Source organism: Chinchilla lanigera, unplaced genomic scaffold (genome assembly GCF_000276665.1).
Source record: "Chinchilla lanigera isolate Chin_1 unplaced genomic scaffold, ChiLan1.0 scaffold00117, whole genome shotgun sequence".
NCBI lineage: Eukaryota > Metazoa > Chordata > Mammalia > Rodentia > Chinchillidae > Chinchilla > Chinchilla lanigera.
In genome coordinates, this window is record NW_004955518.1 from 3,180,139 (window position 1) to 3,204,807 (window position 24,669).

At 40.5% G+C, this 24,669-nt stretch overlaps 1 protein-coding gene across 1 annotated transcript; it reads left to right on the top strand.

Annotated features, from left to right (window-relative positions):
• Positions 1 to 1,946: 1,946 nt before the first annotated feature.
• Slc25a30 (solute carrier family 25, member 30) lies at positions 1,947 to 22,923 on the top strand. The gene is made up of 10 exons (XM_005409085.2): positions 1,947 to 2,063; positions 7,617 to 7,731; positions 9,014 to 9,161; positions 12,667 to 12,761; positions 14,211 to 14,296; positions 16,081 to 16,176; positions 17,659 to 17,783; positions 20,220 to 20,358; positions 21,605 to 21,685; positions 22,591 to 22,923. Exons 2-10 carry the CDS (start codon positions 7,644 to 7,646, stop codon positions 22,630 to 22,632), a joined length of 900 nt encoding a protein of 299 aa, XP_005409142.1. The 5' UTR covers positions 1,947 to 2,063; positions 7,617 to 7,643; the 3' UTR covers positions 22,633 to 22,923.
• Positions 22,924 to 24,669: the final 1,746 nt, after the last annotated feature.

Genomic DNA, 24,669 nt, shown 5'->3' on the forward strand with positions numbered 1-24,669 from the left:
AAGAAATCATCCTAAAATTTAAGACATTGTTTTGTAGCTTCCAGCACTGCTGCTGAGAAGTTTGAAGTTTGTATTTATTTATTTTTGAGACAGAGTCTTGCTATGTAGTTCAGGCTGGTATTGAGCTCATTATGTCACTATTTAGGACAGGCTGGCCTTGAACTTGTAGTGATCTTCCTGCTTCTGCCTGAGTGCTGGGATTACAGGTATGTTCCACTATGCCTGGCCTGAGGTTATTATTATTTTTAATCCTTTAAATGTGATCTGTTTCCCTCTTTTTATGTTCCCTACTCCACCTCACCCCACTTAAATTCAGTTATAAAATTTACAACAGGATACAAACAAATTTGGTAGAGAGTAGGGTGGTGTGCCCAGGAATGAAAGTAGAAAACCTAATCTCAAACTGAAACGTTTAACTGGTGGTCCCTGATGTATCAGGCATGTTCTTTTATATAAAAGGGACACACAGTAGTGTGGCTCCCATGTCCTAGACCCTAGTCTTGATTCTTTTAAAGATAATATATGTCCTGATATTTTCCATTTGCCATTTACGCAGCTAGTTTGAGCTGGAAAATCTGTTGGTAGTTATAGGATTATATAACTTTAGAAAGGTTTGCGATTAAATATAGAAATGATGAGCTAAATAAAACTCATAGTACTAATATTTTTAGCTCTAACCATTAAATGTAAGACAATCTGCACGGGTTTGTTACTTATCTGAAGTGTAACAGCAAAAATGGGAATTATCCTCTTTAGAGAATCTCACTTTATCCTGATTTTGATTTGAAATATGCAATTGATGTACTTGTGCTTTTAAATAGAAAGTGTAAGGGGTTTTGGTTAAACGTATAAGCTGTATTGATGGTAGTAAGAGAATCGTGTTGCCAGCCAGACCTGCCAGGCTGCCAGGAGGTCTTTCTGGGTGTCTCCCAATGGTCACTCTGCTACCACCGGCTGTTCCTAAGCGACTCCTCCTTCACCAAATGTGCCCCAAATAGGATGCACAGTGGAGACCAAACTGGAACACTTTAAAGTGAATTTTGCTAAAGGCTGGCCGAGGGATTGTAAAAACCAATAAAATACTTTCTGTCAGGGATCAGGTTATAACTATGAGGCAGGCCAGGAGGCAAAATCCAGAATGTTATAGAGAGCTACATAATCACTTAAAATGTAACTATTAAAAAATAAAAATTATCCTTAGTTCTAGGACTGTATAAAAATAACCAATGGACTGGCCTGTGAACTATAGTTTGCTGACCCCTGAAAACCGCGTTGAAATTTAACCCCCGTTGTGAGGGGTTATGTGTACCTGTTGGTGCCCATAAAATACGTGTTCGCGTTTCCAGTTTTTTTTTTTTTTTTCTTTCTTTTTTCAGGCGGTGCCTCATTATGTTGTCTCTAACTACTGGCCTCAAGTAATTCCCCCACCTCAGCCTGCAAGTGCTGGGACAGGTGCATGTCACTGTGCCCAGGGAAATACGCATTCTTAACAAAGCGCACGGAACCAAGAAAACTGCCCAAAGCAACATTTCCATAAAATAGTATTTCTCATACTTCCGTACTACTGCTATATAATTTTCCAACTAAAAAGCTAGGGTATGAAAAGAAGTGCACGTTTACTTCTTTCCGGCAGTCAAGATTCACGTGGGCACGGAAGCCACCCTCTGAGAAGGTTCTTTTCCATTGATCGGGGCTTCCTCACGCTTCTTTCGCCGCGGACCAGAGAACCGACCCTGTACCCCGTCACCGCAGGGCTACGCATCCTGCCCACAGGCGCGAGCCCAGACCCCCTTTAGCGTCCGGGCCGGAGCTCCGCCCCGCCGAAGCCGGCACACCGCCCCGCCGAAGCCGGCGCACAGACAGCCGTGGGCGTGGCCTGGGCGGGACTTGCAATGGCGGCCAATGGGAGCCGACGTTGTGGGCGGAACCGCGAGCAGCGGGGCGGGACTGCGACACGGGGCCTGGGCCGCCCCCGCTGCCGGGCAGCCTTTTCTTCGCCGAGCGGCGTTGCTGTTCATCCCGGCTGGTCCAGGGCGGGGAAAGGCGGAGGGCCTCCGTCGCAGGTGAGTGTCTGACCCGCGCCTCTCGCACTGCCCCGCTTTTCCGGAAGCACCCGAACCCTTGGTGGGAGGTGTGGTTGGGGCCGCGCTCTCCGGAAAGCCGACCGGGCCGAGTGTGCGCGGGGTGACGCTGCTCACCGGTTCCGTTTGGGGCCCGGCTGCCGCTCCGGGGTCTGGCGGGCCCTGTGGGAGGCGCTGTCACGGTGGCGACTCCGGTTCCAGTGTCGTGGGGGTGCGCGCGTGGAGCAGCCCCGGGATCTCAGCGCCCGCACCGGTGCGCACCCCCCCGCGAGTGGGCTCTTTCAGCCCCAGCCTCCGCCAGCCCGCACGCCGGGAAAGCGCGCGCCGGCCTTGGACTTGCTCCTGGAACGAGCGGGTTGGTTCATGTTTGCAGGGACCGATCGAATGAATTGGCTTTTAAAGTTAACTTCAGCTCTGGGTTTCCTCACTAAGTATAATTTCATATAAAGCAGTCGCAGTGATCAAAAATACTGCTTGTGCGCAAGAATAGCAAAACAGTGTTGGAAGTGCCCTGCAGAGTCTACGTTTGTCCTACTTGTGTAAGGAGAAAGTTGAACGGCATAAATTTCGGGCTTGGTTTTGCTGCCATCAACCTTCGTGACCAAGGGCTCTGTTAATTCATGTGAAATGAGATAGGATTTCAAAGATTCTTTTTAAAGCCTATGTTTCATAAGTTTGTGCTGAGCTTATTTTTCCTCCTGCACTCTTATAGAAAATAGAGTTCATGAAAGGGCAGTCCAGCAGGGAACAAAGATTTATGAGAGCGCAGAAGTTTAGGCATTGGTTGCAGTTTAGGACTGCAGACTGAAAAGGAAGCGCCAAGTAAAATTGAAAGAACTTATCAAGAATTAATTGTATAAGAGAAACTTGGAAAGCTTTCATAGGTACTAGCAGCAAGTACTGTATTTAGTTAGCTGTCTTTACAGCTCAACAAATAAGGTCAGGTGAAAATAAATATTAGGTAAATATATAAAAGGGAATATAGTAGAAAGGACTGGTAACGTATATCTTAAATAAAGGGAGAATTTTTGGGAGTTTTAATTTATATAGACATTTACCTTCAGAAAACACTTTTCTTTATTAAAAATAATTTTGTATCTCTCGCAGAAAAATTTTACATTTATTCTGGATATGTAGGACCTCTCTGGTCTGTGTGTGTGGGTGGGAGGGCACAATACTGAAGATTGATTCTAGGGGCCTTGTACATGTTTGGCAAGCACTGTACAACTGAGCTGTAACTTTGGATCCTAGTATGTTGTTTTGTTTTTTTTAAATCAGCTTTGAAGATAGTGTTTGGCTACAAAGTAAAGATCATGCAGTCCTTCAGAGAAACATTAATTTGAATGTCCTACAGCTGTGACTAAGGAAAGTCACTTCTCTGAGGTTGTGTTGCTTCAGTTGATACTTATTTCATAGGGTTGTAAGTACTAAATCCTCTGGAAGATACATAGCAAAGCTCATTGTCAGGTATTCCGTAATGACAGCTGTTGTTAGTGTCGTATTCATAATGCAGCAAAGTGAAGTGGCCACTGATTTAGTCTGACCTAGAGCATGGCCAAGGAGTAGGGTATAGTGGGAAGTGATCCAGTTGCTTCCCAACCATTGGTTTCTGTAGAGCTGTAATCTGTTCCCTGGATCTCTTGCTAAGATGCTGCCCAGGAAGTTGGTTGCTAAGGACCCATCAATCTGACTGTCCTGGCCTGTAAATCTTGGTATTTTAGCAGGTTGAGATTTTTTCAGAAAGCTGTTTGGAAGTTAGTATGAGCCCTCCAAACACAGATGAAAGCAAAAATACATAGGTTAGTTTACTGAACCGAGATTACAGCCCAAGATAACTGAAGCCCTGTTATAGCTTGCTGGGACCTGTACAGTTTAGTGGACACAGGCTCACAGAATCTTAACTAGAACCCCTTCTTGATTGGATGTTCGTCTACCTCCTGAGGCTTCCTGATTCTTGTGTAAGCCAGATCATTCTTTTACTCTGCAAACATTAACTTGGGAAGGCTCAGTGATCGTAACTGCTCAGGGATCCACCGTTAGTGTTTGGAAAGGAAAACAGAAGAACCAAAAAGTTGTCTTTAACTTTCTTACTAGACAACTTTTAAGCACTGTAGTTGAATAGAAAGTATTTTTTAGAGTGTGAGCAGGGATGCTGTTGCAGGAGTGAACAGTCACTTGTGGGAGATAAGTTTTAGTTTGGCAGTACATCTGAGAGCTAATGAGTATGTGATCCATCCCATGTGATTCAAAAGGATGAGGAGGCAATTGCAGTTGTTACAGTTGAGAATTTGCATGATTAATCCAGAACCTTTGGGTTTTAATCTAAATAACTAAGGACTTAATACCAAAACTGACAGAGGTAAAGACCTAAAAGTAATAACATAAAACTAGAAAATTAATGAGATGGGATGAGATTATATGGCAGTAGACTTAATTTTATAAATTAAAGATTGATTATGCTGGGTGTGGTGGTGCACACCTGTAATCCTAGCCCTTGGGAGACTGAGGCAGGAGGATTGTTGTGCATTTGAGGTCAGTCTGGGCTACATAATGAGACCCTTTCTTAAAAAAAAAAAAAAAACCCAAATTGGTACTTCCGGTGACATTTTGGAGGCTATCTTGTATGGATATGGGTGTATATATGTCTGCATGGTACATATATACTCATTGTTTAAAAAAAGTCACTTCTCAGTAAGGTGAATAGAAAGATCAACTATAATGTCATCAGTGAAAAGTAAACTACTTTAAAGAGTAATTTAAATGGTCATAGTGTCCCATGGTGTAACTTGGTTATCATTTTTGTAATTTGGTGATTTTCGGTAATGGCACAGATGCTTGGGCTGCATCCCTGCAATCCTCATTCTGTCACTGGTTCCTGGTGTCTACTGTTAAGAAGCTGTGCAGCCAGGTTAAGAACGCCTGAGGAATCCCATGTTCCACACAGGAACTTGAGAATGTGTAGTGTCACACCATCCAAAATAAGAATCTTATAGGAAGGAGGTGAGGGTAGGGGAAGTGGCAGCGATTGCTTAATGACTTCTTGGGATGATGAGAATGTTTTGGGACTAGATTGGTGGTTACGCAGCACAGTGGATATACTAAGTGTCACTCAGTGACACTTTAAAGTGGTTTTATGTTGTATAAATTTCACTTTAATAAGAAACTTGGAATAAAAGATTGCAGGAACACTATTTTTATGTACTATTTGTTGGGAAAATAAATTGTTGCTCTTTAGGGTAGAAGTGACTACCTTCTGAACAGTCTATGATTTTTCTCTGAAGCACATTTTTATTGTTTATAAGATGCATCCTGTGAGCAGTACCTTTTTAGTTCTGCTTCATATATCTTATTAAAAGTAATAGAAGATCTTTAATCATTACAATCTTCTTGTGGGTTCTTTGTTTTTAAAATGTTTTCAGTGTCTTACGAAAATGTCCCGCCTTAGGTTGTAGCAGAAAGAATGTTGCACTTGGAGTCAGAACACCAGGTTGCAGCACAGCTCTGTCCCCATCCATGGTGAGCCTGGAGGCAGGATACCTCCATATATCTGGGTTTTATAGTCTGTGTATGAGAATGGTAGTATTTGACTTACTGTCCCTAGTTTTTTGAGGAAAGCCACCAATTCACTTATACAAGACACTTATTGGTATCCACATAGCACTGCTATGGGACACTGTGACCATTTTTTTTTTTATTTAACCTGGCAATTAGCAAAACCTGAAAACGGGTTGAGGAAGTTGCTAGTGGATAGTAAATGAATTATAAGACTTACTTTTGGGGCCAGGGATTTAGCTCAGTGACACAGTGCCTGCCTAACAAGTGCTAGGCCCTGGGTTCCATTTATGGTACCAAAAAAAAGACTTACCATTAATATGTGAGGTGAATGTGATAACCACTACACTCAGAAACCGCTCTCTAAATTTTTTTTTTTTTAATTGAGGCAGGGTCTTGCTGTGTAGCCTAGGTTGGCCTTAAACTCACAGCAACCCTCCTGCCTCAGCCTCCCCAGTGCTGGGATTACAGTTGTGTGCCACAATGCCTTATTCTAAATTTACTGTTAATATGTTCCTGCAATCCATAACTTACTGTGTTAATCATTATATTAGTTATGAATTTAGTAAGGCTAAGAGTTAAGTAAATGTTTTCAGTATAGTAAGAGGAGTTATGAATTTTTTCATGGATAATGAAAGGAATTTAGGTGACAAGGGTTGCTTCTTGTTACTGAAATTTATGGAACATATGATGATCTTCAGGTTCTGTGCTGAGGGAACCTTCTACCCCACTCATCTGTAACTACTCTGAATTTGGTTAAGATCTGCAAATAATGAGTAACTGTTGTTAGAATTACATAGCATCCTCTCTGGGCTCCTTGTATTTCTTCTTAGCTTAAGCAAGCTCCTTGGGCTTGGTGAGAACTGGCATTCTGAGCATTAGTGACGTGTGATAGGCTTCTGGGAAATGTAGACTTGGGAAATTCCTAAACACATGCAAAATAAAAACACTGTGCATAGGTTTTGCCAGAAATCACCATAATAAATAGCTTTTTAAATTTTATTTTATTTTTTGGTCCCAGGAATTGAACTCAAGACCTTGCACTTGCCAGGCAGGTGCCCTGGCCTAGAAATTTTATTTTAAACTGACAGTATTATTGACTTTATATATACAAAACTGTATTAATTTGTGTTTCATGTTAATGGGCACAAGGCCACATTTGCTAATCAGATCACATACAACTGTGGAACATATGTGTCATGAATGAGAAGGCTGGGCTGCAGCACGTGAGTATGTATCACAGTGGGGGAGACCGTGGAGGGGAAAAGTAGAAGGCAACATTTATCAAGTGTCTTTAATATATTTAATATTTAATCTCTACAATATTTAATATGTTTAATATTTAATCTCTAAAGCTAGGTATTTTATTTCTCTTCGTGAATAAAAAGATGTGTGCTGCCCATAATTGGTTGTGTTAGCTGTTTTGTTGGTGATTTTTGTTGAAAATACTTACATTTATGGTTAAGAGGAGCTTCCTCAAGGAGATATGTAACTCAGGTCAGCGTATTTCCTGCATGCTAAGCTGCCTTCCAGTTGGTGCCATAACATGGCTAAGGGAAGGGAGCTGACGTTCTCAGAGTGTGCTCTAGAGTAGGTTGTGGTATTTGAAGCAGTCGTCACCTTACTGGTGATGCGGGTCTGTGACATTTTTTTGCTCAGTGTACCTCATGCCTCTCCTAAGGGACTCACTAAGACAGTGGCAGATAAATAGCAAATATGCACATGAGGAAGAAGAAAGAGCTAAGATAAAACACTATCTAGAAAACACCCACCCCCACACTGCACTGAATGCATACGCACAGAGCAGTGCCAGCCCAGCACCAGATTTCTTGAGGCCTGAGTGCAAATTAAGGACACTTAATGTTGAGGATTGTTGCCGGAGGCTTCAGTGACAGCCCAATGGCACTCTCTAAAGACGAGGGAGTTAGAGAAGAAGCATGCTATGTGACAGATCGTAACTTAGAATAATCTTGTTGTGTCCAGGAGAAAACTGCTGGAGACGATGCTTGTATGATTCTAAGGAACAGTGACAGAATGTCAGCTCTCAACTGGAAGCCCTTTGTCTATGGAGGGCTGGCCTCCATCACAGCTGAATGTGGTAAGCAGCCCAGGGTACTGAAGTCTGGTGGGGTTTGAAACTTGTTAAGGCTTCCATTTGGTATTTGATATGAATGTTGTTCCAGTGTAGATTGTTATAAAACAATCTCAATTCAGAAATGCTATCTTTTGGTATATTCTAAAGACAGAATAGTCATTTTGGCTGCTTACTAGAAGTTCAAAGTACAAGGGGGAGAAAGTTGAGGCTGTTGACTAAATAAAAGTTATGAATCTTGTTTGGATTGCATCTGTCCCTGTTTTCCTTGTCCTTTTCTCCACTTTTCCGCTATTAACCATTTGGTTGTAAAGAGGTTTGAAAAGCTCAAACCTCTTCCCTGAGCCAGATTAGATTGCCTGTACTTAGTAAATCACTTTCTAATTTTGTATGTTGTTCATATTCTTTTGGTATCTTCTTTTTTTTTTTTAGTACTGGGAATTGAATTCAGGACCTTGCACTTGCCAGGCAGGTGCTTGTGTCACTGAACTATAGCCCTGGCTTCTTTTGGTATCCTAACCCTGTTTATTCTCACATCATTCATTCAATATACATTGATTGAGCAACCTCTGAGCACCAGTGCTGGGATGAGTATTTCATTTGCTCAGTTGCCTTCCAAGGCTTGTTAACCATTCACCTACTGGCTTGGGTTCCCTGTGCTGGTGGGCTTTCAGCGAGTGAATTCATAAATGTCAGTGAATGATTCTCTCACTGAAGAATTAACCTTGATTCAAGAATCAAAGTTACTGTGTGAGGATGGGTTTTATATATTTGGATATATATGCACATACATATTTACATATTTATATGTTTGGGTTAGGCACTATATTAAACATCTCTACCTGCATTATCAAATTTAATTTTAGACTACAAAACACTCCTTCCTAAGTGAGAAATTCCTTTAGAAAATGAACTTACCTCTCTTCAGTTGCATTACATTTTAGTCTTCATATACACACAGAATAGTAACCGGTTTTTAAATGGATTTCCTATTTGGGTAAATCTTTATATCTGTTTTCTCTAGCAGTGCAGCCTCCTTAAATCCTTTATAGAATAAAGTGATGTGTACATAAAAGTGTAAAGAAAGAATGCATTTATGCATTTTTTGCTTTTGTTAATCTTTTTGCCCCTTCATTGTTTAATAGGAAAAAGATTGCACAGTTCTTCCATTTCCTGACATTTCTAATTGTACATCATAGTTTGAATGTTTCCTTAGTGATACACCATTGTATGTATTTATTGAATTTCTTTGTGCTAAATGAAATACTCCTTTTTAAAAAATTTTAAGGCACCTTTCCAATCGATTTAACCAAGACACGGCTCCAGATACAAGGCCAGAGGAATGATGCAAACTTTAGAGAAATCAAGTATCGAGGAATGTTGCACGCTTTAGTAAGGATAGGCAGAGAAGAAGGGCTGAAGGCATTGTATTCAGGGTGAGTAACCTTTTTGTATTTGTATTATTTCACTATTGATTCTTTCAGAAGAATAGACTTAATCATAAGCCTTTTTTTTTTGATACTGGGAATAACTTTAAGCCTTCATAGAGAAAAAGTAAACATTTGATTTATATCTGAAAATGGTAATTAGCACAGTACATTTTGACTCCACTTCTTTTCTAAATATGTATTTTATGTAGCATATTGTTTTAATGATACTGCTTTTATTTATATAAGTACAGACAGTAACACAAAAACTGTTGGTTTGAAGCGTTCTGTTTTTCAGTTTTCACTCTTTTTGCCGTAATGAAAGAGTACTATGGATAAGAGTGGCATTGGAGTCAGCACTTAATGGACAGGGTGTGACTGTTTTGTAGGCTCTGGGTGGGAGGAAGATGAAACAGACTTCACTAGGTGGTTTAAATGAAGAGTCAAGGGAAATTAAAGGTCAAGGGGAAGATGGAGGGTAGATTAGAAACTAGCAAGATGAGAAATTGTTACCAACCATAGAGGCCTGGGGGCAAGGGTAGGATGGTTTTAGCAGACCCCAGGGGAGCTGGTGCCTATAAGCCAGGGACAGCAGTTGTCAAGGGATGCTGTAGTGATACCCAGAGAGGAGGAAGAAGTCCTTTGTCTTTTTCTTCTTCTCCCTCGCTTTTCCTACTGGCTGAATTCCCTGGAAGTCAGCTGGCCAGGGCGCCTAAGTTATGTAGTATGTAACATCACCTTCTTAGGGGACAGAGAAAGGTGAGCAAGGATCTCAGAGAACAAAGGATCAGCAGCATCACACTGTCCTTAAGGAGTTGACAGTTGGGATGCAGGTGTGGAAATGGTAGAGAGAGGGCATCAGTCCCAGACTGCAGGGAAGAGAGAGGTGATTATCCTTAGGGAAGCTTGGACAAGAGGCACTGGAACAGACCTTGAGGAATCAAGAACAGCTAGCTGGCTGCAATTAGAGGGGAGTGGTATTCATACAGGGCCAGGAACGTGTGCAAGAGAGCGTGGTGCATTCTGGGAACTGCAGGTAATTCAGCACAGGTATAGTGTAGGAGGTGGTGAGTAGCAAGAGACTGAGCTGGAGTGGTAATAAGGGGTAATAAGTGGCAATAAGGACATGGACAACCTCATGCTATGCCAAACTCAGGTCCCAAACTTGGGGCTCACAGCCCCTTCAAGGAGCCATCAATCCCAAAGGTTTTTGTCTTCGTTGTTGTTGTTTTTTTTTGTTTTTTCTCCGGTACCGGGAACCGAACTCACGACCGTGCGCTTGCCAGGCAGGTGCTTTGCCGCTGAGCTAAATCCCCAGCCCCTGTTGTTTTGTTTTGAGATAGGGTTTCATTATGCAGTTCAGGCTGGCCTCGAACTCAAAAGGATCCCCTGCTTTAGCCTCCCAAGTGCTGGGAATTACAGGCATGCACCACCACGCCCAGCAAGTTTTTTGTTTTCTTTAAAATTTTTTTTCCGGTCTTGAAATCCTTATAGAAACAATATTCTACTTTTTTTTTGAGACAGGGTCTCACTATGTAGTCCAGGCTGGCCTTGAACTCACTGTGTAGTCCAGGCTGGTCTCAAACTTGTGGTGATGTTCCTGCCTTAGCCTCCCAAGTGGGCTGGGATTCCCAAGGTTTTTGTGTTTCAGTTGAGCCAATATTTGATTGATTGATTGATTGATTGAGACAGGATCCCTGTTATCTAGGTTGGCCTTGAGCTTCTGAACTCAAGAAATCCTCTTGCTTCATCCTCCTGACTAGCAAAATTACATATTCATGCCATCATGGTTGACCAAGCCAGTATTTTAAAAATGAGGAATTGCACATAAGATTCCAGGATTCCATGTTCTCAAGAAAAATCAACGTTGTAACTACATTCGTTCACTTATGATAGTGATAGAGTTAAGTATGCTTTCTCTGGCTTGTAAAACCTCTTGACACATACAACATTTGTATGCAGTTGGGGTGAGCCTGCTTCCCTCACATCTGCTTGTATCTGTAAGCATTTGAGTTTGCTGTGCCTGTTACAGATTGAAGCCACTAAAGGTTTTTTCCTTACTTTATAAGTTTTTGATGTGTAATAAATACATTCATTGGGAGCTTTAAGTAGGAGGACTGACAAGGTCAGGTTTCTATTTAAAAGTTGCCTGGTTGCCATGGAGAGGAAGGGTTGATAGGCAGCTCTAGATGCAGAGCTGTCATGTTGGAAGCAGAAACGATGAGAATCTGAGCTGGGCTATTATTTTACGGTGTGAGGAGGAAGAAGGCAGACTAGAAAACCGTTTAGGATGTAGGTCAGTAGTATTAGGCTTCCCATGTAAGGCATAGTGAGGAAGGAGGAAGCAGGGCTAATGGGCTTCTGGTTTTGTCCAGTGTAGAGTTGGAGGTTCCATTCCCTGGTTTAGGAAGTGGAAAGTGATAATTCATTCCCTGGGAGGAGAAAGATAATTACTTCAATATGGGACATTTGACCTGGGGGTATATGTAGGTCATCTAAATTGAGAACATAGCAAATTGGTACTGTATCTTTGGGTCACTGTTGGAAACAGGGATTTAGGAGTCATCAGTGTTAGATGCTAGTTGAAGCTGTGATTGTGTATGATGAGCTCAGGCAGGGGCTGTGTAGAGTGAGGAGAGAAGTAGGGTAGAATTCTGGAGCTCCCCAGAGGACATAGCTAGGGTGCTTAGGGAAAAGAAGTGGGAGAGGGTGGTCCTACTGCCTGTCAGGGAGGAGAGAGCTGCCAGAGGGCCATGGGTGGGCCAGGAGCAAACACTACAGAGGTTGTACAACCACTACCTGAAAGGCATCATTTAATTTAGCAACAAAATTGCCACTTAGCCATCTTGGCAAGGGGGGAGTTGAGGGAGAGGGTAGAGAGAACCCAGATTGTAACGGCAGAGGGAGGTGAGAAGTGCAAAAAGAGCTGGGGGCTACACGCACAGGGTGGTTATTGGTGGAGAAAGTTGGCTTGTTTTTCCCGATTCCATATTGAACTTGTTTCAGTATTGTAGTGGCAAACTGTTAGGGAGAGGAAATAACTTGAAGTAGGTAGGCCCCAAGGAGTGAGTAGATGAATTCCACAGCAGGAGAATTGCAGGTGCTTATGGTATGCCTGCTTGGGCTCGTTTTCCTAGCCGCTGAGACAGGAAAGCCCTTGCATTTTAGTGTAAGTGAGCATTAAAAATATTAAGATGTCATGTACATGTTCTATCTTCCTGTGGTGAGTGTAATCATTACATACTACAAACGTACTGTTAAGATAAAAATTAAAGAAAATGTGAATGGGCAAATGGGTTCTGTTCATTTACATTTTCATTGAGCATAAATATGAGACTGACCTCCCACTTAGTTAACTAATTGGCATAAATTTCACCGAACCCATGTGTATTTTTGTTAGATTTTGTATTTTAAGAAATGATTGTAGTGCAGTTTCATTGGTCTTGCATGTGGGTCTCTGTGATCTTCGAGTTCCTTTTAGGTTGTTTTGTCCCCTTGCACTTTGATTCAACAGGATTGCCCCTGCAATGCTGCGCCAGGCTTCCTATGGCACCATCAAGATCGGCACTTACCAGAGCTTGAAGCGATTGTTTGTTGAGCGCCCTGAAGGTGAGTGATGAGTCTGTTTTCCACTTGGGGATTTTGGTGATTGATCAGAAAAAAAAATTCGGACTTAGATGCATTTCATTTATTTTTCCATAGAAAATGTCCCTTGTTATGTGGGTTCATTAAAAATAGATGGGCTGTGACTTTTGCTTAAATCTAGGGTGCTCATTAGTAATTGCTTCTTTTTTTTCATTAGTAATTATTTTTGAACACATTTTCTTACTTAACATTTTTACTTTAGGAAATACAAGTGAAAATATTTATTTATTATAATTAGATACAATACATTAGACAACCTGACTGAGAACACTAGGGATACAGATTCCTTACCTTGTTGGTCTTTTAATTCAAGTGGTTTTGGAGCAAATTTTCTTCAGCTTTACTATAGCTAAGGAGAAGTCTGAGTTTAAAGTCTAAATGAGTTTTGCTTAGGGATCAGCTGAATTGAGAGGAGTATCACTTAGAAGGTGCCATCTCTACAACGGTGTTAATTAATTGTCCTCAAAATGCCTGGAGTAGATGGTGTGTTGTTGCCATTTAATGCAACTTAAAGTCATGTGAATTATTACCCATTTTTTAGGAAAGTATTGAGTACATTTCTTTGTGTTAAAAGCTCTTAAGTTCTATGACTGTGTCCAGTTCTGTGACCTTGTTTTAATCCATAGGATTGTCTGTCTCCCCAACAACGGGGCGAGCACGAGTCACTGTTACGTGAGTGGTGAACAAGAGCTTTGAAAGATGCATCAAACATACTTCGCTATGTTTCAAACTAAATGCATATGTTTAAAAAACTTTCTGTTGCAAAAAAATCACCATCTTACCTTGTAGGTGTTTAGATCTTTTTAATTCTCCTAACAGATACACCTCATCTTAATTACAGTGGTCTGAATTTGCACACAAAACTTAATTAGTAGATTATTACTCACATTGCAGGATGATTCATATTTATTTCTTACCTACCAAGAAATTTTGCTAAGCAAAATCCTTTCAGCCAACAGAACTTCTTTTAAAACTTGCTTGTTTTTTTGTTTTTGAGACAGGGGTCTCCCTATGTAGCCTAGGCTATTCTGAACTCATGGAAATCCTCTTGCATCAGCCTCCCAAATGCTAGGATTAGAGGTGTGCACCACCACACCTGGTGGGAAAAAATGCTTGATTTATAAAGAATAAATTAAAGCCAGGTTGGTGATATGCATCTATAATCGCAGCACTCAGAAGGCTGAGACAGGAGGATTGCCTAAGTTTGAGGTCAGCCTGGGCTGCATAGTGAGTTTGAGGTCAGCCTGGGCTGCATAGTGAGTTTGAGGCCAGCCTGATCTGCATAGTGATATCCTGTCTGGGAAAAAAAAAGAATAAATTAAATAGCATGTAAATGAGTAACACTAATTTAATATTTTGAGTTACAGGAAAAACTCTTATCTGTTAAAAGTAAAATAATATGTCTATTTACAGATGAAACCCTACTGATCAATGTCATATGTGGGATTCTCTCTGGAGTCATATCCTCAGCCATTGCTAATCCAACTGATGTTTTGAAAGTAAGCTTAGAGGCACATTTTGTGTTTTCTTACTGGGAGCACTATGCAGATAATGAAAATCTGTGAATCTAACATATGCTGTATATATGTGAATCTGTTCATAACTTGTGTTGTATAGAGTCATAGCTTTTAAATGTTCACTAAATGGACTTCCTACTGATACAGATGAGCTCAAAAGTAGATGTCATTTTGGATATCAAGGATTTTGATGACTGAGCAGAAAAAAATTTAGGCTTAGGTACATTTCATTTATTTTTTTCATAGAAAATCTCCCTTGTCTATTGGTCATTAAAAGTAGATGGGCTACAAGCTTTATACAACTTTAGATGGTTTATTAGTAATTATTTGTGAACATATTTAATTTTATTTCAAGAAATACAAATGAAAATATTTACTTACTGTAATTAGATGTAACACATTATGTAACTTTACTGAGAATACTAGGGGTACAGCCTCCTTAAATCTGTTTTGGAATAAGGCAAGAGAATGACTAAGTTAAATAAAAATTCTGCAAGAATTACTTCTAAAGCCTCACAAGGTATTCCCTCCACCTCTTCCTTATTTAGTGCATTTTCTGTGCTTCTCCTGTACTATGTGCTCAGCATCCCACATGAGGGAGAAGAGGACCCTGCCCTCAGGGGGCCTTCAGTCTAGTCCTACTAGATTCTAACAAACATCGGAACTGTGTTTGACATGTTGGATGCACTGTAGTTACACCGTAGTACAGGGAAGGTACAGCATGTCCGAAGAGAAGCATAAGGCATTTTTGCTATAAGTTTACCTTGTGTTGGAGTAAGAAAAATATATCCATTCTCTTACTAATTTTTTAGACACAGCTCAGGGCTTGTGGGAAAGCAGTTCCTGTATTTTGGGTTTTTTTTTCCTTGTTAGTGTGGCAGTAGCAGTTTCTTTTAGAAGTAGTGGCAAGATATTTGCTCCTTAAATATAAGGTACGTGTGTGTGTGTGTGTGTGTGTGTGTGTGTGTGTGTGTGTGAGAAATCCCTTTTCATTCTTACGGCAAAGAGCTACATCAAACATTTTATTTATGGTGAGTCTTGGTCATGTGGATCCATGGCCTTTGTGAAGTTCACTGATAAGTTTAAGTGTAACAGAGTGTAATGGCATCATGTGGCCATCATGTGGTCAGCTTGCTTGCATACTTTTTGGTTCAGCAGGTTGGCAGTAGGGCTTGGAACAGTTTAATACCTGTGGTTGCCTGTGTTTAGTGCAGCCAGCTACTCTGGATAACTCAATTATATTAGATCTTTAGAATTAGCATCACTTTCTCTCTTTTCTACTTAGCAGATTGCAGAGAAATATAGTGTTGTCTGTCCTGGGGACCAGAGGGATGAGGGGAGTAGGCAAGAGAAGGTAGGGAAGGTGGATAGGATCAGAGTATATTATTTGCATGTGGAAGTGTCACAGAGAAATCCGTTGTATTGTTCAGTTACGTAGTACATGCTAATAATTACAGTAAAGAAAAAATAAGGTTCTCACTTAAGTTTTAAAAATTAACTTTTAGAGACCTAGTGAAATACTGTCTGCAGGAGTCTCTGGATTCTACCAAGTGCTTTTCAGATTCCAGAGTTCCTAAGAACCAGTCCTTTTCAGTCTGCTGAGGACGTTTTTAAAGTAGTGTCCCTGTATTGTTTATATTGCAGTTTTTTTTCTAAGGGTTACTAAACAGTAGGTGCAGTGGTTGTCAGAGCTATTCCATGGTGGTGGCAGTGGGGAATGTGCTAATTTCTTTCCTTCTCATGCTGATCTTTAAAATAATCTCTAGATACGAATGCAAGCACAAAATAGCACCATTCAAGGAGGAATGATAGGCAACTTCATTAACATTTACCAGCAGGAAGGGACAAGAGGACTCTGGAAGGTAAGGTTGAAGAGCAGCTCCTGCTGACTGACTGACTTCTTGCCTTTTTTCTTTTAAAACTTGTTTGACCTGTTTTCATCACTTTATTTTAATCCAAGTGATGTAATTGAGTAAAGGAGTGAGACAGTTTTTTCTCTTTCTCTATCTGTAAAATGGGAGTATAAGGGCTAATCATGATCTTAAAGTACCTTTTGAATAATTCATGTATGAGAAGTTTTGTGAAGGTTGAACAATTTTTATTTTATTTTATTTTTTTATTTTAAAGAGAGTAGTACATGAGAAACAAACCAACAAAAAATAGAACAGTAGCAGCATACCAGTATCACGAACATAAACAAATCAAAGCAAAAACATTCAAAGTGATACAGGGTCTCAAGACAAATTAATACAAATCAACAGTGGTTGTTACATTACATATGGCTATCCTCAACTACATTGCTCAGAGTATCAGATGTAAGAATGAAAGATTGCTCAAACCATTAAAGAGAATAAGAAAATAATTCTTCAATAAAACCTTAGAGATAATAGTTTCACTAGACAAGATGGTAGGAGTTCACCATTGAAATCCATTCCATATTGTTACTTTCAGATCAGTTGCTCAGACCACCAGACACAAGCATGCACAGTTGATCAGAACATAAAAAAATGTGAACATTAACTGTTCATTTCAGTACACCATCAGACAACAGCCATACAGTCACCACAGCTATTCATATATATATTTATGTTTTGCCTTCCTTCTTTCTTTTATCTTCTTTCCCTCATCCCAGTTGTTACTTCCTTGGAGCAATTTCTTTCCCTTTCCTATCATCTATTGTACGTTTTGAGTTTTACCTAGTCTTTCAGGTTCCTACACCAAGGAGACATATATGATGTTTACACATGTGGGTCTGATTTATTTCACTTATGAGTATGGTCTCTAGTTGCATCCATTTACCTACAAAAGCCTCAAGTTTATCTTTTTTAATAGTTGAGTAATACTCCTTAATTTTTTAGAAATTTGTTTGATTTTTGTTTGTTTTTGTTGTTTAAATCCTTATGGAGGCAGTTTCCAGATTCTGCTTCCACTGGCTGATTGATAAATATGGTTTCATGGCTCTTAAATAGAATCTATGTTATTAGACAAGCGCTGTGCAGAGAACTGCTCCCTAGAATTTCAGTGACTTGTCAGTTCATGGAATAGACCCTAAGTATCACCTAGCATGAGCCCTCAGATGACACAGAAGACTCCAAGAGGCAACTTGGCCCGGCCAGGATCTGGCCCAAGGTCGCACCAGTTATTGCCAGAGTCAGAATTAGACCTCAGAGCTTTGGCGTTCTTTGAGTATGTGTGCTGCCGAAGTGAGGACAGCTTTGGCATTCCTGCCCTCCCCATTTCTGCCTGTCAGGAAGAACATATAAAACCTGGTTGTAGTTTGTGGAGAATCCTTGCATTCTACAGAAGACTATCTAAATAATTTTGCTGGTTCTCTTTTTCTGCAGGGTGTGTCCCTTACAGCTCAGAGAGCTGCCATTGTTGTTGGTGTGGAACTGCCGGTCTATGACATCACCAAGAAGCATCTGATTCTCTCAGGCCTGATGGGGGACACTGTATATACCCACTTCCTGTACGTTTATGGATTTAAAAAAATTAGTATTTTAGGTATGCATGCATTTAGGATGGAAATTTGGTATAAACTTATAATAGACATTTTAGATAAAGTTTATTGTAAGGTATTGTATTTTAATACTTGAAAAATTGTAACAAGTGAAGCAGGACAAAACTCTTACCCTTTCACATGGGTAGCTATTGTTAAGAGTTTGGTATGTGTCTATGTGTATAGAGTATGTCTACAAAAGTATACCACATGTACTTCATTACATAAATAAGATTATCCTTTATACTTGCTTTTGTGCTTTTTTGTGTGCTTTTTCTTTTCCAATGCTGAGGATTCAGCCTAGGGCTTTGAGTATGTGAGGCAAGCACTCAATTGAGCTGTGCTTCCAGCTCCTCTTACTTGCTTTTTAAAATTCAACAATATATGTCAGGCATGGTGGCATACCCCTGTGTAATCCCAGCACTTGGGAGGCTGAGGCAGGAGGATTACCATGAGTTCAAGGCCAGCCTGAGCTACATAGTGAGTTCAGGGCCTTCCTGCACTACATAGTGAGACCCTGTCTCAAAACAAAACAAAATAAACAAACCAAAAAAACTACAGTATATTTTAGGGTTTTTTTTTTCGAGTATCGGGAACCGAACTCACGACCTTGCGCTTACCAGGCAGGCGCTGTGCCACTGAGCTAAATCCCCAGCCCCTTACAATATATTTTAAATGTCTGTCCATGTCAGTACTTATAGACTTACTTTATTTTAGTAGTTTCAGATTATCACATTGTCTGAACAGATCATAGATTATAATCCATTGGGGCTGACTTTGCCCTGAATGGGGCACTTCGCAAGGGTGGAGACTATTTTGATTGTCACTACAAGAGGAACACTGTGTCATGTAGTGGGTAGAGGCTCCAGTTGCCACTAACCATTTTAGGGTATATAGGAGAGTCTCCACAAAGAATGATCTCTCTGGTCCAAAGTGTGGATGGTGCTGAGGCTCTGAGGCTGTGAAATCTTCTCTGAGTTAATTGATAGTTAAAAGAAACACTTTGGGCCAGTTAAATTTAACAGAGTTATTTAAGGAGAAAAGGCCAGTGAACCAGGTGGCACTTGTGACCAGAAGTCATGAGAGCTCTGCTCTGCAGTGTGTGTAGGCAATATTTATAGCCAGGTGCATGGAAGTGACATATGTGATGCTTCAGCTTAGGATTCAACTTCACAGTGATGTGAAAGTGAACCCGTCAGCAACCATTCTGTTTTTTGCTTTCAGTACAGCATTCAATACCTTATATGAGGTATTTGATCTTTTACTGTAACATAGGCTTTATGTTAGATCATTTTTCCCAACTGTAGATTCATTTAAGTGATCTGTGCATGTTTAATGTAGGCTAGACTAAGCTTTGATATTATGATTAAGTATTAAATGCATTTTCAATTTATTGCGACATCAGCCTATCGTAAATTGAGAGCATCTGTATAGAAGTAGCCTGATTGATGCCTTTCTGCATTTGCTTCATTTGGATGTGTTTTGACAGCTTTCTGCCTCTGATCAGCTGAATGTTTTGGTGACACTTGGCTGCTTATTACAGGTGTATACTCTCACATTAGATTGTTGGTACAGGTTATAGTTAGTTATGTATAGACACAATTTTAGGGTAGACATAATTAACAATACCTATGTCCAGTTCCTGCTAGTCATTTTAGGGTATATAGGAGAGTCTCCACAAAGAATGATCTCTCTGGTCCAAAGTGTACGTGGTACTGAGGCTCTGAGGCTGTGAAATCTTCTCTGAGTTAATTGATACTGTTAAAAGAAACACCTTGGGCCAGTTAAATTTAACAGAGTTATTTAAGGAGAAAAAGCCAGTGAACCAGCTGGCATAATTAACATAATTAACAATACTTATGTCAGTTTAACAATACCTATGTTTATGATCATCTTGTAAGATTGAAAGTCCAGTAGAACCTGAGACCCCTAGTGGACAATTACAGTGAGGACATCTTTTCTTTGACCTGTAGGAACAATATATATTACTGCCATACCTTCTTTTTTTTTTTTTTGGTACTGGGAATTGAACTCATGACCTCAGGCTTGCCAGGCAAGCACTTACACCACTAAGCTACATCCCCGGCCCTGTGATACCTTCTTATACATAAATAGATGGAATAGATTATCCTTGTAGGATGTTCCTTCCTTTCACTTTCCGGAACCTTAAAGTATTCTTAGCTGTAGCTGGAATTTACAAGCCAGTATAAATCAGTGCTGATAATTTATTTAAGAAGCTTGTCTGGCTCTCTAGATATCAACCTTAGTCATGATGCATTTCGTGTTGTTCCATTTTACTTAAACATAGTTTTGGGAGGAGGTTGTTTCCTGCCTTTGATAGTAGCAGTTGTGGCTGAGTGGTGATTAACATTTTGTTTTTTTTTTTTAATGCTATCTTTTACACAGCTCAAGCTTTACCTGTGGTCTAGTGGGGGCCCTGGCCTCAAACCCTGTCGATGTTGTGAGAACCCGTATGATGAATCAGAGAGTCCTTCGAGATGGCAAATGCTCTGGCTACACAGGTACCCTGGATTGCTTGTTACAGGTGAGAATGAATGTCTGTCTGTGAAGGGTTGTGAGATACCGATACATATTTTTTTTCTTTTTTTTGACTTAAGAAATAACTAAAACTATGATGACTCAAGAAGCTGAGGCAGGAGGGTTGTCAGTTTGAGGTCAGTCTGGATTATATAGTGAGGCCCTGACTCCAAAAACAAAATTTCAAAAACTGAGATGCATGATGGTTTATATATCACACCATTTTTGCCACACTGGGTTTACTTTTTTAAAACTACTCCTTTTCTACTCTACTTATTTCTTTTGTATTATAATTAGTACATATTAATTGTACAGATTGGGGTTAACTTTTTTGTTTCTTTGTTTGATTTTTGAGATAGGGTCTTGTTATGTATTCCAAGATGGCCTTGAAGTCACTATGTATCCTTGGCTGGCTTTGAACTCACAGCAGTCCTCCTGCCTCAGCCTCCCAAGTACTGGGATTGTAGGCATGCATCACCATCCATGCCTGGCAAGGGCTAACTTTTATGTATATAAAATCTAGGTGCATATTTAGAAATGAAAGTTCATTTTCTGTGTACCTCACTTTGCTCTGAAGGATAATAAAATAGTAATGTTTTCTGTGATCATAGAACTGTCTCTTTCCAAAATATATACCTTTTTCCTGTGGAGTCAAACTGGTGTGACTCTCCCTCATTCAGATATCTCTCTGAAAGGGACACATCAATCTCACTATAATTCACAGCATTTAAATAACTGGGCCTACTATTCATGAGTACATGAAACTTTTGAACTGTCCCCCAGCTAGATTTTCAGCAGTCACAGACCAGGGGCCTCGTCCATGGTTCCCATTCTGCGGCATGAGGCAGCACATCACACTTCAAGTATTGATTTGACGAAGCGAAGATATTATTGTTCTTATTTCTCAACAACTTAGGAAATAGGGTGCTCTGAATGATATCTTTACCACTGTTGCTTGCTTGCTTCCCCTCCCCTCGCCTCCCCTCCCCTGCCCCACTTTCCCTTACCCTTCCTCCCCCTCCCCTCTACTCCCCTCCTCTCGCCTCCCCTTCCTTTCTGGTTTTTGGAGTCAGGGTCTCACTGTGTAGTTCAGGCTGGCCTTGAGCTCACTGTGTAATCCATGCAACTCTCCCAGTACCTGCTATACTCTCAGCCCTAGGATTTAGTTTTAAGAGAAATAGAACAGCTGACAACTATTAATGCATTTGACACAGTAGAAAGTTGGACCTTAACTCTTTTTTTCTTCTCAATAGACATGGAAGAATGAAGGTTTTTTTGCTCTCTATAAAGGATTTTGGCCAAATTGGTTGAGGCTTGGTCCTTGGAATATCATCGTATCCTTTTGTGTTGCAGTAGATCTAAAAAAAAGATGTAGCTAAAGAATATTTGTATAAGCTATCAGAAAATTAATTACTGTCTTATATTTTTAGTGTTTTGAGTTCCTCTGATCCTAAGAAATAACTGTTTACTTTCTGCTTTAGGAAATATAAAGTCTGTTCTAGATACTGTGGATCTTAATGATAATGTATTAAAAGGTAATATATCAATAATATTTTTTATTCGATTCTACTCTAGAAGTTGAGGATATTTATGATTTCAGAGAGAGAGAGAGAGAGAGAGAGAGAGAGAGAGAGAGAAAGGACTGATTTTACATCTGTAGCTGCCTTGCAAAAAAATATGGTTGGCGACAGTGTTCAAGAATGCTTATTGTGGAGACTGGTGATAAACAGGAATAAGCTCTGGAATTGTTTAGCCTCTCTGTATTTTTTCATTTATGCCAAAGTAGGAGAAGGAAAGGTTTGATAGACAGGAAAAGGCGGAATTAGGAAGTAGTAATGTTGATTTTTTGCCATCCTCTTCTTTCTCTTTATCTGCTCCTCCTCCCAAGGAAGGCTGCACGATGGGAAGCCTGAGGAGCTTCCAGGGTTTCCCAACTCTTCTCCCACAGAAGCTGACTGTTGTAGAGTCTTTGCAGCACAGCAGAGTCACAGAAGCTAATGAGTATGAGGCTGAGGCTGGGGCATGTGCAGACGGAGCTGTGATCTTCCTGCTCCAGCTTCCTGAGCCGGCTTCCGGGGAGAGCCCGAGGAAGTTAAGAATGACACACTTCCTGTTGACTCACGTCTATGGCATGGGTCTGCCTGTACGCAGTTGTTACTAGGTGTGCTAACTTTAGGTTTGTTTTCATTGGAGTTGATAAGACAGCATTTTCTTTGGCAGCCTTAACACATAACTACAGTTTTTTGTGACATATGAACAGCTGAAGAGATTGGACTTGTGACAAGTCCAAGGGACACCCCTCTGAAAATGCTAACTTCTGCAACAGTAGAGCTTTTGGCATTTCTCTGCTTCTCACTGCTCAGTTCATCACAGATTCTGGGATGGGAGCAACAGGTGAAGATTGGGGTTAGTTCAGATTGCTGTGTGTTGGCATCAGATGCCTTTCATCAGCGTTTAATGGCCTAAACTGTAACATCCCAACACTAGTCGCTGCCATTGAAGTGCCCTTCGACATCCAAGATAATACATGAAATGCATGTTTCTTATTAAAGAAAATCAGAAATGTATACCATTTCTTTCTGGAAGAGTCACTCATGATGCCTCCCGCTCCCAGCTGCAAATATCAGACGGCCTGAAAAAGTTCATGGAAACCGTGCAGTGGAACCTCCAGGAGGGTGGTACTGTTACTGAACAGCTGGGAGCTTTTGCTTCCTGTCAGCTGAAGACATTCTGTTCATGGAAACTTGGACTTTCCTTAAGCTCCGGTGTAGACAGTGCAGGGAATAGGTCCTTTCACTGCTTTATAATTTCCTTTCTTGTCAGGATCTTTCACTTACAATAAGTGATTTTAAGCCTCTGAAGATTTGACCTTTGTGAGGAATTGTTACAGTGTATTAATACCTAAGTTAATGGTGGTACAATGTATTCAAAGGTTACACTGTGTGGATGGGACATGTTTTCAAGCAACGTGGCTTCTGTTTTAGGTAGTGTTAGTAATTACAAGTTTTAGCAAAGTTTTTCATTTCTGATCTGTAAAATGGGGATAGTAACATCTATTGATGTAGGGATTAAATGAAGAAAAAATAGGCAGAGCTGGGCTTGGTGGTACATGCCTATTAGTGGGACTTACTAGTGAAGTGAAGAGTTGAGTTTTCCAGATTTCTAGCTTTTATTTTAGTTCATGTTATATCCGTTAATGTTTCCTGTCTTGGACACCTAGTTAATTTGGTAGAAAATACTTGCTTGATTTTTTTGTTTTTTGTTTTGTTTTTTGAGACAGGGTCTCACTATGTAGTTCAGGTTGGGCTTGAATTCACTATGTAGCCCAGGCTGGCCTCAAACTCAAGCCAGTCCTCCTGCCTTAGCCTCCCAAGTGCTAGGATTACAGCCTTGCACCACCACACCTGGATTTGCTTGAAATTTTAAAAGCTTTTTTTTGGTCAGTGCTAGGAATGGAACCCAAGCCCTTCATGCTAGGTAAGGACCCTCCCAGCTGAGCTATACCCCCGGCTCATTTCTTTACTGCATCTGTTTATCTAGTTTAAAAGGTATATGTTTTCCTTGTTTATTGTCTTCTCATGATGTGGTAAATCATTTTCTTTCCTTCCTTGTCTTCATTTTATTCTTTTCAAAGCAGAAGCCCCAAGAATTTTCTATTTCTAGATGTCATCCCAGGAAAGTGAATATATTTACTTGTATCTCTCTGGAGTTGAATTCTAACTTTGGCTTTTGGGCAATCCACTTACACAGTATGTGTCTGCCAGATTGATTTCTAGCTTACCTAGGCTGTGGGGCTTCCTCCTCCTTGAGAGGAAGGAATGCAGGTTTTCTTTGTGGATCAGGTAGTCTTCTTCACAGCCACTTTCACTTTGTCGTCATCTCCTTCTCCTTCTCCTCCTCCTTCCCCTTCCCCTTCTCTTTTTTCCCTTCCCCATGCCCTGTCCCCTTCTTCCTCTTCCTCCTTCTCCTCCTCTTCTTCTCCTTCTTCTTCTTTTTCCTTTTGAGACTGGGTCTCTATAATTCAGACTGCTGTTGAACTCGTGGAAGTCCTCTTGCCTCAGCCTCCCAAGTACTGGGATTATAGGTGTGTACCACCACACCTGGCACTTTGTCTTCTTTTTTTTTTTCCCCCAGTACCGGGAATCGAACTCACTACCTTGCGCTTGCCAGGCAGGCGCTGTGCCGCTGGGCTAAATCCCCAGCCCCTGTCTTCTTTGTTAATATTTCCTTTGATAAAAGATTTTGTATTATAAAGCAGTATTTTATTTCCAAAAGTAAGAGGTAAGATACCACAAAGAAGAAAGATCGAGGGGCTGGG

Coding starts and splice junctions, on each gene's coding strand:
- Slc25a30 (XM_005409085.2), top strand. CDS start 7,644: ATGATTCTAAGGAACAGTGACAGAATGTCAGCTCTCAACTGGAAGCCC. Junction 20,359..21,604: donor CCCTGGATTGCTTGTTACAG/GTGAGAATGAAT, acceptor TCTTCTCAATAG/ACATGGAAGAATGAAGGTTT. Junction 21,686..22,590: donor TTGGTCCTTGGAATATCATC/GTATCCTTTTGT, acceptor ACATAACTACAG/TTTTTTGTGACATATGAACA.